The sequence below is a fragment of the Colossoma macropomum genome, unplaced genomic scaffold (genome assembly GCF_904425465.1).
Source record: "Colossoma macropomum unplaced genomic scaffold, Colossoma_macropomum, whole genome shotgun sequence".
Classification (NCBI taxonomy): Eukaryota; Metazoa; Chordata; class Actinopteri; order Characiformes; family Serrasalmidae; genus Colossoma; species Colossoma macropomum.
Genome location: NW_023494788.1, coordinates 5,924,456 through 5,939,924, shown reverse-complemented (window position 1 = coordinate 5,939,924; position 15,469 = coordinate 5,924,456). Strand labels below are relative to the sequence as shown.

The window sequence follows — 15,469 nt, the reverse complement described above, 5'->3', positions numbered from 1 at the left end:
TGAAGACGATGGTTCAGGCTGCAGTGTAGAGATGCACAATGACCTTAGTATTGGTTAACGCAAATACTAAAACCCAAATTTGTTGACTGGTTTATTGTAATCAGGATAAGGAGAACGTTTGGGCAATACTGGACTGTAGTGCTAAAATGTCTGGATTTTATTCATTTTTTTTGCACTTGTAACCTTATAGAAATAAACATTTTTAAAATGTCTTTTACACATATCTATGCATCAAGAGATCCATATTTACAGTAAATAAATTAGACACTGGCATCTGCCTGCATGCATATCCTTACACAAGGCTAAAAATTAGACATAATACTGAGTTTTGGAAGTAAATAAAACAAAGAATAATCAAAGTAATCACATGATAATAGTAACAATTTGACCACAGTGACACCTCAACAGACTATGCCATATAAGATCGATCGGTCAGTCTATGGAAGAAGCATATTTAAAAAAAATGCAATGGCGAGGAGGGCAGAGAGAAGACCGAAGCTCTGCTCATATCTTGAATTCCACATTTTTCTGTTAGGGCAGTTAGTCTGTTTATCAGTATACGCTGGAAGCAAAGCTCTGCTTTGCCTGATCATAGATAGTCCAGAGGCATTTCAAGAGTAGAACACACACTCGACTGCTCCTCTTTAGGAGCACTGTAACGATCTAGCTGAGCAGCTCTTAATGTATTCTTAATTAAGAACACTACATACACTCTGGGCTTCATCTCAAACACACATAGACAAGGCTAATTAAACTTTCTAGTAATGTTTCATAGGTCACCACTTGAACCATACTGAACAACTAAATGGAGTGTGATGAACTTGTGAAAGTTCTTAAATGCTGAAAAACTGTCTAAACTTTCTTTATATTTTGTATATTCCCATTTTTTTATAAATTAAAAACAAAAATTACACAATCAAATGTGGATTTTTTTCTGTTTTGTTAAAAAAATGAAATAAAATTCAGTAGCCCCTTGTGAGCAAAAGACTAAATTTATTTTAATAAATTACATGAAAAAAACTTACAAAGCTACATGGTTTGATCAGTTTGAAAATATTTCTTTAGATTTCTCCAAGGAAGCTCAGAAAACATATGGTAAATTAAGGGAATGTAATGAATACATCTTAAGCAACATTTTCACAACATGCAATGTCTTAAGTCACATCTTCCTTCCTTACATCTTTAACTTGTGCAACAGATGCCCCATCCATACTTTTCTGACACTCACCAGGCCAATCAACAATTACAATTACTAGCAATGACAGAAACAATGGGTAAAAAGCTTTACGGAGACCGAACCATTATGTCCAGTGACATCAAGAACCCTCAATGATGACAAACGACCTGAACTTGACGTCTTAAGCAAGAGACCGTCAATGGATTCCTCAGAGCACGGGCTGATCGTGTGGCAGGCAAACCTTGCACACATACAATTAGGACAGAAACGCAAAGCAGAAACTTGCGCTCTGCTCCGGCGCTTAACAAGCTGTCATGGGGACATTACTTTCTTCATAATCGAGAATCACCGAAGGCTTTTGAGAAAATCAAATCAGATTAAGTGTCCCTGAACAGTGTAGACTGCACTAGATAAGCAAATGAGGCACTTTCATTCACACTGTTGTAGTGCCATCACAGTGCTGTGTTATACTGGCACACTGCATATGAAAGTGTCTTAAATTCACCTTCTTGATGCTCCATTCACTCACCTAGACAAACTTCATTGCGCGTCAGAGTGTAAAGTGGTGGTCACATTAACAAAGTGCTGCCAAGTGCATTTAGCACCTCTGAGAAAAGTGGGGGTCAAAATTTAACAAGACTTGTTGGCTTGTCTGCCGTTGATCATTTTTCTTCCTTATTTCGAGAATCTCAAATTCAAGGGGTATGACCCTGGACATCATTTAGCAAGATATACATGTACACAATATGTGCAAGAGTGACACAAGTGTTCACCCAGCTTGTACAATCTCATGAGAAAAGCACTGCCTAAAGAATGAGACATTGTGGAGCAGCTGCACATGAACCTAAGATCACCATGTCCAATGCCAAGTGTCGGCTAGAGGGGTATAAAGTCCTCCAGCTTTGAGCTGTGGAACAGCTGAACTGGATGGAGCTCTATATAATACCATTGGGAACAAGCTGGAGTGGAGTTTATGATCCAGAACTAATCAGTATCTGAGCTCACTAATGCTCCTGCGGCTGAATGCAATCAAATCCTAACAGCAATGTTCCAAAAACTACTGTAAAGCCTTCCCAGAAGAGTACAGGCTGTTAAAGACCTTAATGTTATCATAATAAATTGTCACAATAAGCTTTTTTGAAGAAACTTGTGCTCTGCTCCATATCATGGAGCATTTTGCGGATATTGTCAGTACTTAAAAACATCTTCCAGCTGTACAGTTCACAACTAAAAGAGCATAATTAGTCCTGTTTAACTGGATTTTGAGCAGCAGAGTATTTGAAATGTTGAATACAATCATTTAGATTTTGATAGTACTTTTGAATGTGGATTTACAACTTATCAAATGCCAGACAAGATATATATTGCGCCATATCATGTATCGTGTAAAGTAGGGCTGGGCAACATGACAATAAATATCATTATTATGATCAATTATGTCACAATACAACACAATATGCTTTTCTTAACATACTGTGCATATTATCAGTACTTATAGAACACCAGCCAACTAAAATTAGTCCCAAGATATATATTGTCTCGTGAAAACTAGGGCTGGGCAATATGACAATATATATCACTATCGTGATAAATTATGTCACAACACAATATAATATGCTTATCTTAACATATTGTGTACATCTTCAGCTGCATGATTCATTATACAGCAGGAAAATTTGACCCATTTATCTGCTATACATTTTGTATATTAGGAAAAATTCGTTAAGTATCGTGATATATACATTTTTGCCATATCGCCCAGATCTAGGCTGTTACTGCAGAAAAACTCTCTAGCAATAGCCCCGATTTCAGAAGAAACACTGGGTAAGTCAGGGTCTCCAAACTTTTGAACACAGTGCACATACATCTAAATCACTAGTGGGGGCTGCACTGACCAACGCTTGACCAACTGTACGTCAACTTGGGCGACCATGACAACAAAGCCAGCAGCAACTGACCATTTCAGCCACTTTTCAAAATCACACCCAGGAACTGACCAGCCTTTGCTAATCAGCCACTTGGAAGACAAGAGGCGAGAGTGCGAACAATACCCAAGCCGAGGTCCAGCCTGCTGGCCATCCAACAATAAACCTCGTCGTGAACTTGGCTTAAATCTTCACACCCAACACAAAGGAAGGAAAGCGGTTCAAATCACGACGAAATCTTGACTGAGTACGAAGAAAATGCCGATTTCAGTGAAATACAAAACAGGTTTAACACTCGGAAACAACACGAACAAGTCATTTAACAGAGACTCATCACTGAAGCCCAGTACGCAGGGCTGATGTGGAGCGGACACACAGATAAACACTGCACAAGTGGACCCAGACGAAACTTTACGAGCTTACAAATCAGCAAAATATTTACACATATCAGGACTTCAGACGGACCAACTTCGCTAGGTTAACTACACCTCCTACGCTCTCCTTTGCCTCTAGGATCCATTAAAGAGCATGGTCGACACATTTAATGTCGAGTTAAAAAGTTAAATAAAAAACAAACTCTTTGAATAAAACCTTCCTTTTCTGAATTGTGATTGTGTGAACTGTGTAACGTTAACCCAGCTAGGTTAACATAGCTGGTTGTTAGTTGTGTTTGTTGTAGGAATATCAGTCACAGCAACCCCACCATCACAAATAAAAGTCGCCAACCATCGTCTATACTAAATAAGACGAACACTGAGAAGATAACTGGTGGAAAAATAAGTAAATAAACAAATAAACAATGTTTAGCTAGGTTAAGTTAGCTGCGCTAACGTTAACCTGGCTAGCTGAGCACGGCTGTTGTTGTTGTTAAGAGTCACTAAGTTCTGACTTGTGGCTCTTCGATGAAATCTACGAACTGATTTATTTCCTAGAAGTTGATTTTTCTTTATATCTCTTTTTGTTTAACGTTACTATAGTAACTCTTAGTGACTGACCACGCTGAAAGTCAGCCTCTTGTTCGAATTCTCCCGGTCCACCTTAAATGGTGCAGCAGTTACATTCTGGCGCCTGAGTCGCCCATTTAAGGTGGAACGGGAAAATCCTGAGAAGAAGCTGCCCGGTAGGAAGCTAACTTCAATGAATAGAAACCGGTAAAGGTGAAAAAGACAACTATTCTTCAACGTTTGTTACCTCAATTTCGAAGTCTGGTAAGTTGAACGCCGTCCTGAAGAGCGAGCAGAAGTGTGCTATGGCGGGGACTTCCCACCAAGACTGGATCTCCTCCACAGAAACTGTACATCCCTGGGACATTTTCAAACAAAAGGAGGGAGGTTTTTACGTTCACTTCGTTTCCTCACATCAGATATCGTTTTAACGCCGCTATCCACTTTCTTCTTCCACAGATGACTTCTTCAGCTGAAGAGTAAAACTTGCTGTCCTCCTGGTTTAGTTGCCATTGCGCCACTACAATCTGTTTCAATCTCACAAGAGGAGAACAGATGGGGCGGGCGATACCATCTTCACGCGAAGAGAGGGGTGCATTCGAATCAAAACAAACTACGCCGAATTAAAACGCCGACATTTTAAAATACAAAATCTACTTCGCAGCTCTTATTGAAGAAGTTCAGCTCGGTCTGAACTGCAGATTTGCATCAAACGATGGAATAACGCATACTCCTCGAGTCTTTGTTGTCGCCCGTATCACCTCCGCTAGAAGTGAACTATTCCCATTTAAAGGGAATGCACGACACGCACGTTTGAATTTTCGTTGAAAAGCGAGTTTTGCGTTTAGCGCATGGGAGAAACAGGGGTGTTAACATTTATTCACACTTTAGCCAGTTCAGGCTGGGGTTTTTAAAAATGTCACTAATATAGATTAATATTAGATACATTATATATTAAATATAGGTTTTAACCTGTCTCCGGTGGTTTTCAGTCAGATCATTCAATTGTCTACTAGAAGTACACACTTAAAAAAAGGATGGTTCTTCAAGGGTTCTGTAGCACAGGGAATGGTTCTATTCAGAACCATGAACACTACACGGAACCATTTCGTGCTTAAATGTTTTTTGCATGGTGAAATGGTTCTTCAGATTGGTGAAGAATGTGTTTTATATGGTTCTATATAGCACCAAAAGCGGTTCTTCTATTGTTACAAGTTTGACAATCTTTTTTGGTGCCATATAGAACCATTCTCAAAAAGGTTCTCCATCATGAAGAACCATTTCACCATGCAGTGCATGCAAACGGTTCCTTGAGTGTTCATGGTTCCTCATAGAACCACAGTCTTTACTGCGGAACCCTTGAAGAACCATCGTTTTAAGGACTGCAAATAAAGGTAGCTGGACTTCTGGTGGTTTTAAAAGTGTGCGAAGCTATAATACGTCTAGTCGCCTTAATACGACTAGACTAGTCATTTCCTTGCAGTATGCGTTGAGCATAATGTTGTAAAAGTTATTACAGTTTTGTTATCAGTTAATATTGTAGCTTCCAATAGTCTCCAAAACAGAGCACAGAGCCCCGGCTGAAAGTTGGAAAATGAACGAGAAAAAATGAGAGAGAAGCCCTCCTGGTGAGAATGAGCGCACATGGGAGCGCTGAGGTTTAAAATAATGATGTAGCGCCCCCTCGCGGCAAATAGTAGCACAGTAAAGGGGAACTCCACCGATTTTTCAAACGTTCTTCATAATTTAACGGTTGAGATGTAAACAAAGTCATTCAGAGTGGTTTGGTATGAAAAGCTTCGTTCTAGAGCAACTTGCCAAGTCAGAATTGTTCACAGTGGTGGTGATAGGAGCCAGACGTCCACCTCTAAAAGCTCCCTCATAGAAAGTTATCACATGAAATGGTTATGAATTCACTGCCTGATGTCTTTGACATTGTTTTATGAGTTTTTGATGAAGTTTTTGGCTTAAAGACTTATTTTAATGCATTCATGGTCCATGGTGGAAGGATACATGACGGGCATTGTAAGGCAAAGAAAACGATTTTTTCAGATATATGACTGTTTTACTATTTATCGACATTACATATAAAAACTCATAAGACTCCTGTAGATTCACTGGTGGTTTTGGACAGTAAATAATATGGCTATATCTGCGCTGTAGACATTGTGACCCCAGTTCCTATCACCACCACTGTAAAGAAAGCTAAGCCATTAAGGTTCTCCACAATGAACCATTTCACATCAAACCACTCTGAATGACTGTTTACACCCCGAAAACTGAATTATTCAGAAATTTTGAAAAATTGGTGGAATTTCCCTTTAATGAGGTGATAACAGATGAATGTTTTAGTTGCTGTCAAACTAAGCAATGTGGAGTAAATTGTAGGTTTAAGCTTCGACCATTTTTCACTTTTTTGATAGTACGCTTATCACCCAAGTTCATACTTCTAGTATTGTTCATTTCTTTTTGATTGCACATCCTTTCTACTGAATCATGGAGTTATAAAATCTTTTATTTCTAATTGATAAAATGATTTATGAGGCTGATGTCTTTTAAATAAAAAATTACAATCAGAATCAAAATCTGTTGTGTTGATTTGAGGTCATGCCTCTGTGCTTTTGTGTGTGATTTACTCTAATGCACTACATTGTCCTTGTTCTTTAAAATGCATCCGGTCTTATTTATGATACTGTCTTTATGAAATAAGATCAATTTTTCATGACAACCTTTGTGATTTGCCTGCTGTGCTTTTATATCATATGGCCAAAGCTGACCTTCATGGTCAGGTCATTTCATACATGGCTAATCAGTGGAATAAGAGTGGAAAAGCTGAAAAGCAAAGGAAGCTGAACTGCAATTATATTCTGTACAAATGAGACAATTGAAATCAAATAAAACCCACACAAACTGTTATGTGAATTAGAGATGGTTAAGACCGCCTTAGAATGAATCACAAACAAAAACAAAATACAAAAATCTATTTTTGTGAGTCAAAAAACTATGCAAACCAATCTAAGAGATACTTAGTCACCTTATTTCTTGTAGAACTAAAACAATCACAGATTAAGAATTAACTATTAACTACCAAAGCAACAGATGAAAGTGTCATCCTATTATCGTCTCATTATTATTATTATGATAATTTATGGGCATTAATAGTGAACGCAGTCTTGAGTCTGAAGCCTTCAGTATTTCTTCTGTGTGTCATTAAGATTTGTTGTGACTGTTTGTCTGAGTGAGTGCGGCTCCTTGTTGAGCTCTGGTCCCCGGGGGTCCGACTCTTGTCTCTGCTGCAATGTTGCTAGGAGACAGGATACCGTGGTAACATCTCTCTTGTCAATGTTACGAGAAGGTGCACAATAGACACAGCCAGCTGTGGGGGTGGGGGATTTACAGCATCCCTGGTGGTCTTTCCCAACAGAGCAAGCCATTCGATATCCACGTCCAGCAGTGATACTTTATTTGATACTAATGCAGAGGAGTTCAAATATAAGTTTTGATGTCCACACCTGCTGGTTTTCACTGTAGAAATCACAAAGAATTCCCACTTTTATGTGCAAAAGAAGACTTTTAAAAGTATCGGCATTGGTGTCAGGATATTAGACAACAATAGTAATATTTCGCATCAGATAAAAAAAATGGTATCACCGTCGGCACTTTCTTTATCCTAATCTATCTTTTAATATTTAAATTGATCTCTTTAACTATCCTAGTTTAACATCTAATTTGATTTTAATTGAATGATTTTCTCTTTTAAATCTATTGTTTTAATCATGTTTTTAATATTTATTCTCATTTACTTCTGTATTTTCGGACTCTGTATTTTCTCATTTGTAAATCAAATCAAATCAAGTCACATTTATTGTCACATCACATTTACACAGGTGGGAAGGTGAGTGAAAATCTTAGGTGCGTAGCCCCCTTGTAATACTTAAATATACAAATATATATATGAGAGAAACAAAATATAAGCACTTTGATTGACAGCAGTGTATGAAAGGTGCTATATATGTAAACATGCCTTGCCTTGCCTAGTATACAAATATGGAACCTCTGACCTTAAGGAATAGCTTGATGCTAACATGGCTAACACCGAATGGAAGTTAGTAGATACATACATACATACCTGTTGCCCTTTACATTGTGTGTAAATTTCATGATGAATGGACCAAAAGAAACGGCCCAAACATACTTGTAAAAACGTCTGGTTCCACTGACTTACATTAAAAGTAAAGTATGTTTTTCCTTCTCCAGTAAAGATACCATTTTGGAGATACAAGGTTTTTTTCCGATAACAGTGATATATGTCTATGGTTAATTTACTTGTCACCACATGAAGGTAGGCACCAATTAGCATGATTCCATTTTCATAATGCTATTTGGTGGCTATTTACATTCATTATTTGTTAGCATCACTAGCCGTTTTTGCTTAAAGAGCAAGTCCGGCCAAAACGTTTAAAAATTTGCTACATCTGTTGTAAATGTGCCAACTCGCCTCCTACAGCGGTGCCACTGTAGTCTCACTGTAGTAGAATTTTTCCAAGTTAAACCACAAAGTGTTTCTGTTGGTTTCAGATGGTTTTGTAATGTGTTTTGGCTTTTTTAATGGGTTGATATCACTATGTAAAGGATCCTATTGGTGTAACAGGTGACAGGTGACTGATTCTAAATGCATTTGACGGTTTCCTAAGGGAAAGCATTAAGCCAAGTCCTATTGGAAAGCAAAACCACTAGGTTTTAATCCTAATAGTTTTAATGGTCCTTTTTCAGCAGGGATGAGGGCAGGCTGCTGGATTTTCTTCCCCTAGAAAGCTGAATATCATGTCTATTTATAAACCTCGTAATCAGTGAATTTCCTCACCGCTGTGGGAGGATTAATGATGATGCAAGATGTCAGAGAGGATTCATGAAGTGAGAGCCTAACCAGTCTTACCAAACATCACTGATCACCCCACCCTTCAAAGATTACAGCCAAACTGGGACATTTTTAAGACTGCTACACTGTAAAAAGTGTCTCGTCAGATCTACTTAAAAAGTTACTTTGTGTGGTAACAAGCAATTGAACTAGTTTTATTCAACCCAAAAAAATACTTTTATTAAAAGAATCATTCATTCAAAGTATTTATTTAGGCTGAATAAAACTAGTTAATTTACTTGTCACCACATGAAGTAAATTTTTAAAGGAGATCTGACGAGACTTTTTACAGTGTAGGGTGTCGTGAGTATTTTGAGCCTAAAAAATCTTATATCTGATGTGGTGATTTTATGAAAAAAAAACTTTAGTTTGGGGTTTGTTCAGCTTGCTGCCAGGCCTGTCTGCACAGGCTGCTGTTGCTGCTCCAGAAGACAGGAGAGGGGTGACATTAATAAGCATTAATAATATGGTATGGTTTACCATATATATATATTATATATATAATATATATATATATACTATATACATATATATATGTATATGATTTTTGATAATGTGTTTAGTATAATGCATGCTGGGTGTTGTAGTGAGAAAACACTGATGGATGAAAACACAAAAACCATGAATCCTTCAAACCAAAGAGGGTGAGGGGTGCAATGTTGAGAAACAAAATATTACACAATGTCATAAAAAAAGTTCTAGCAGTGTCCCTTTAACTATTCTTCTGCTGGAAGTTCTTGTTATGGCCAGCAGGGGGCACTCAGCGCCAGGCCCAGTGAAAGCAGTACGTGGTGCAGCAGTGTGGTGCGTATTGCTGTCCAGCTGCATGTGTAAAGTAATGTTTTACCGGTGATGTTACATTGTCTTTAGCAACAGTACTGATTTAAAACCAGCAGTCATGTATTAAAGTTAACTCAGTGGAACTTACAGTGAGCATCACACTCAACCAATCACCGCTTATCAAGTCTCTGTAAGCACTAAATTTCTAATAAGATAAGATCATCCTGATTAGTCCCACAGCGGGGCAATTCACAGTGCTACAGCAGCAAAGGGAGAGCAAGGCACTCAGGAAAAGAGTAACAAAAAGAGAATTAACAAGCAAAGTAATTAATAAGGTTAATTACTTATCAAGGTTTGTTGTTTTATAGACAATATATATAATACTAAAGGTATACTGACTCTGAATGATTGTGTTTACATCTCAACCATTTAATTATGTAGTAGTGTTGAAAAATCCCCCTTTCAGATGAGTTTTAGCATAGCTCCAGGGTTAGCTCACTAGCATAGATATACATACCTCGATGTTGCGTTGGGTCCAGCCAGGCACGTCAACAGTGCTGTCATTTTGGGGCGGTCAACATCGCTGCTGGACTGCATTCAGTACCATTACAGAGCGGCAGATTAAGAAAGATACTTTCCAAAATTACACTATTTCAAGAATATTGCTCTCAGAAAGTGTGATAGGATTATATAACGGAGGGAACGCAGTGATCCATGCTGTTTGTGTGATTCGTATTGTTTGTGTGGTGTTTATGTGGATATGGCCGTGTGGTTGGTGAAGCACAGAGAACCTGTTGATGTGATTGTTTTTCCTCTGGTTTTATATAAACTTATTTCATTTAGTCTATTCAGGGGATCTTAACTTCATGTAGTTGTTATTTATTTACAATGATGGTTGATGTTTTGTAGCTAGGTAAGTTATAGTATTCCTTAATCCGTGTAGATATTCATAATAGATTAACGTTAGCACCTTCTTACACCAACCTTAAGTTAGCTTATTCGCCAGCATCTTGTTCGAATTTTCCCGTTCCACCTTAAATGGTACATCAGTCAGCTCCTTGTTCGAATTTTCCCGTTCCACCTTAAATGGTACATCAGTCAGCTTCTTGTTCGAATTTTCAGCTTCAGGCACCAGAAAGTGACTGCTGCCCCATTTAAGGTGGAACGGGAAAACTCGGAACAAGAAGGTGGCGAATATGAAGCCAACTTCAGCTTCGTCCTTCTTACTGTGTTTTGGGGGTTTATTTTATTTTTTTGTGTATTAAGATTAGAAGTGAATCACACATTGATGGATTTGCTGATGTGTGTGAGTTTGTGTTTCTACTCGCGCTGAACTCGGGTTTTTAACGTCAGTGGCAGACTGAATACTTTCCTGCTGATCCGAACAGCTAATTTTCACGATCATTTATTAAAGGAATAAAAGCTACCGAGAGCAGTCTGTGTAATCTAGATTAATCTGTGTCTGAGGATTATAACAAAACAAATTTGGTGAACATCGGTTGAGTAATAAGGAAATTGTGGCTGATTTAATCCTGCGACTCTTCATCTCTCAATACAAGTGAATTTGTTCACAAGCGGATCTCGACCGCTCCAACATGGCGGACGCGCAGCCGTTTCGTCACAGATAGAGAACAACAGGCAACGCGACATCTAGGTATGTATATCTGTGGTTAACAGTCTTACCATGTTTGCTCTAAGTTAAACTTGCTAAGCTACATTTTAAAAAATGAAAAGATACATTTTATAAACAAATAAAACGAATTATGAAAGTTGGCGAATACGAAGCCAACATCAGCTTACCTCAATAAATGCATTAATTTACCTCGATAAATGCATCCTTAGTCAATAAATACCTTAAATGTTTGATTAGAAATGTTTTTTGAGCTACTAACGAGTAGCACAGCAAAGCAGCTGTTGAACGGGTACACTGGCTGATCTAACGCCGCGTCCCAAACCACATATCTCTGTACTTCACCTACTACACTAATGAGTGCACTTCTAACGATATATGCGCTATCTTTACATACTATTTAGTGTACTATTATGCTGCTTAAGACAGGACATTAGTAATGCAGCTTTCCTTATTTATCACTGCAGCAACAAATGAAATAAAATCAAGGCAGTACCTTTTAAAATTTTACTGCCTTTGCTGGATCAGTTATGGCTTTATCTCATTACAAACGGCCACAGCGCTGCTAAGCGAACTTAAGTTGGCTACCAAAATGGTGGCAGCGTGACTGTGACATCATCAGCGTACTCTTAGAGCCAGTTTATGAAAATGTAACTTATCTTTGTGTTGTGTGGTTCTATACAGAAACTTTTTGAAAATGATTCTATGTACCCAAAAAGGGTTCTGCTATTGTTACGATGTCAGGCTTGTAACAATAGAAGACCCTTACATTATCAATCTGAAGAACCATTTAAGCATGATTCACAAACTCATAGGTCTAAATAGAATCACTGCTTTTATTAAAGAGCTCTTAAAGAACCGTTTTTTTGTAAGTGCGTACAGGTGCTAACAGTTGGCATAAGCTGAAAGTTTGACGGTTGTAGCAACAGTAAGGTGGGACAGCATTGTTCTTCAGACTGATGTTACAGACTTGACATCATAACAATAGAAGAACGCTTTTTGGTGCTATACAGAACTCTTTTCAAAAAGGTCCTGTATAGAACCATCGACAACACGTTCTCCATCAATCTGAAAGAACGCTATAATGATGCACAGGACCCTTTCCATGATTAAAGGGTTCTTTGAGCGTTCATGGTTCAACATAGACACATTTTTGTTACTAAAGACCCTTGAAGATCATTTTTAAGAGTGTATAAGGACTTTGGTTCCCATCGCTGTCCACTGTCCCCTCCACATGTTGAGTGTGTGACAGTTGGCATATGTGTCTCCTTGTTTCTCTTATCTCTCCAGACAGCTCAGTTTGCAAATCAACCCCACTCCTAATAAACTTATCAGCTTGATGCAGCCTTTTCAGACGGGCTGGTTCTCATAGTGCACAATGTAAGTATACTGGTCTTATATGAGAGCGTATGTAGTTATTACTAAATGCTAATTTTGATATTAAGTAATGACTTACGTTCATAGAGAATCAGCAGGTTCTTGCAGCTTTGTTTGGAATGGTGCCAGCCTCAGCTTGCTAGACTGACACAAATGATCAATTACATGTGTAGTCCCATGATGCCCATAAGTCAATATGGCTAAATCAATAGTCATGAATCAGAGAGCCTGGAGCAGGGGTCAGCAACACGCGGCTCTTTTACTGTCCTGTTGCGGCTCCACAGCAGAATTTTTTTTAGGTAAAAATAAAATAATCCTCCTTTGCAGTAAAATAAAGCTCTGCTGGTCGTTTTAACACAGTTTTAGTAGTAAATGGTCTTAAACACTGGAGTTAATGTATAACTGCTAGTTCACCCTTTAACCCTGATGATTGGCACGCAGACTGCTGGTCACCATAGCATCGCAGACAACAATCTCACCTAGCTAGTAGCTAACGAAATGGCAAAGAGAGAGATTTAAGACAAATATCGATAATTTGGAGATGAATGGACTTATATGTTAAATCTTTAACAAGAGACTGTCAAACACTAAAAAGTTGTGAAGCTGAAGTCAGCTTCTCATTCTCCTGCTTCTCGTTTGAATTCTCCCATTCCACCTTAAATGGTGCCTGAGGCTCCAGAATGTAACTGCTGCACCATTTAAGGTGGAACGGGAAAATTCAGACAAGAAGCTGTGAATGAGAAGTGACTTCAGCCTCTTAAAAAGTCAAACATTGAGAGACATTTTACAAGAAAATATTCTATCTTTGAGGAAAGGTTTCCTGCTGGAGATGCAAGAAAAGTAGCTATAGCTGAGCTAAAGCTTAAAGCAGAGCAGAGTAAGTCTGCATTTTTGTTTATAGCATATTTTTTAGCCTATGCTAGAAGCACATACTGAGACATATTTACAGCCAAGATGGCAAAATGGACATAAGATGTTGTGGCTGCCAAGGTGGTTTGATTTTTGTTGGATGGACAAAATGGCTCTTCTTAACATTTGGGTTGCTGACCCCTGGGCTAGAGGATGTGAAAGACTCGTGGACATGCTGCTGAGTCTCACATAGGAATATTGTGTTTATAATTTAGATTTAGAGGGTTTCTTTTGAGTTTTATCTATTATTTATTTAGGCTTAACTTTTCTTAAACTCTGAACTCTAATTCATAACTCACAACCACAATACTTACATACTTGTTTCATATTAGTTATTGAATATTTTGTAGTAGTCACTGAATAATTAGTTTCAAGATTAGCCTAATAATAATAAACAAATTGAGCCAAATAACTGAATCTAATTAGCCTGTTTACTGAATTTCTGCGTTTTACAGCACATAGCATCAAATCTTATACTATTAATATATGCAGCTGCACATACACTGTACACTTTAACTGTACTTTGTCCTGTTTATAATGCAAGTGCTCATATTATTCACTGTACATTTATTCAGTTTATTATCAGATTGATTATTGTATATTGTAGAAAATTTTCTTGTGCATCAGTTTTGGCTGTAATGATATATATACCTTCAGGTACAATACGATTTTCAATATTTTGTGTGTTAAAATGTCTGGATTCTAAAAAGCTCTAATCACATACTACACATTGCTTTGGTGCAGGAAAATGTAGAATTTACCCCACCAGTCTAAACGTTAGACACACAGGACTGAATGTGTGTTTTTTTTTTCTTAAAGACATTTTGATCTATAGACTTTTGCTTAAATGTTTAAAATGTCTTACCTAAAGAAAAGGTCATGCCTATATATGAACTTAGAACTTAGAAAATGAAAATCTTACTATGATTTTTTGGAACGTTTTCCAAAGCTATCAGCAGCCTACAAAGTTTTGGCATATAGAAAGTGGACTCCTCATGAAGCTGCTTGAGAGAATGCCCAGAGTGCGTGAAGTCCAAAATATAAGATGTTTTTGATTTTCTTTGTTTATATTTACTAAATGCATATATGTTATTTTATAGATTGATGTATTCATTTTTTTAAAACGAGTAAAATAGAAGGTTAAAAATAAGGAAACCCATCTATGAGTAGGTGTGTCTAAACTTTTGACTGGCTTCAAAATAATGGATGTTACAAAACAGAACTGTAAACAATACAGAAATATACAGGATGCAGCCCAATGCCTAGATTGATGCCTAGATTTGAATACTGACAGTTGTTTCCACAAAAGATGGCACATAAAAGATGCTCAGAAGAGATAAAGGGGCGTGTCAAAGACATAGTTTTAAATTTTAAATTTCATCAAATTTAAGGGGTTATTTTGCACAGTTCAACTCTTATGTATGTATAAATGTACATAAATGTGCATTAAAGTTAAATTTCACAAAGGTTCAAAATATCTTCATTTCCAATTTTTTAATTATGAGCCATTCAGAGTGGTTTGATGTGAAATGGTTCATTGTAGAGAAACGTACAGACTGTATTTCTTTACAGTGGTGGTGATAGGAACCATGTTATTATAGTCATGTTATTTACCATCCCACCAGTGAACCTGCCTGTGTTTTCAATTATCATGAGTTTGATAACTGTAAAATAGCAGTAATTCTAAAGAAAACGGTAACATTTTCTATGAATGTCACCTTTGTAAGCATCTATAAACGCATTCATAACACGTTATAATGCATGCATAAGACATTATAAACATAGCTATAAATATTTATAAAAATACAT

The 15,469-nt window shown here is 37.4% G+C and overlaps 1 protein-coding gene across 1 annotated transcript in view; it reads right to left on the bottom strand.

The window, feature by feature from the left end:
• Window positions 1–5,257, bottom strand: part of LOC118806642 (cat eye syndrome critical region protein 2) — a 53,169-nt gene extending 47,912 nt beyond the window's left edge. Inside the window, exon 1 of the mRNA XM_036568139.1 lies at window positions 4,294–5,257. Coding sequence (XP_036424032.1) covers window positions 4,294–4,413 — 120 coding nt within the window. The 5' untranslated portion in view covers window positions 4,414–5,257. The remainder of the gene's footprint in view (window positions 1–4,293) is intronic.
• Window positions 5,258–15,469: the final 10,212 nt, after the last annotated feature.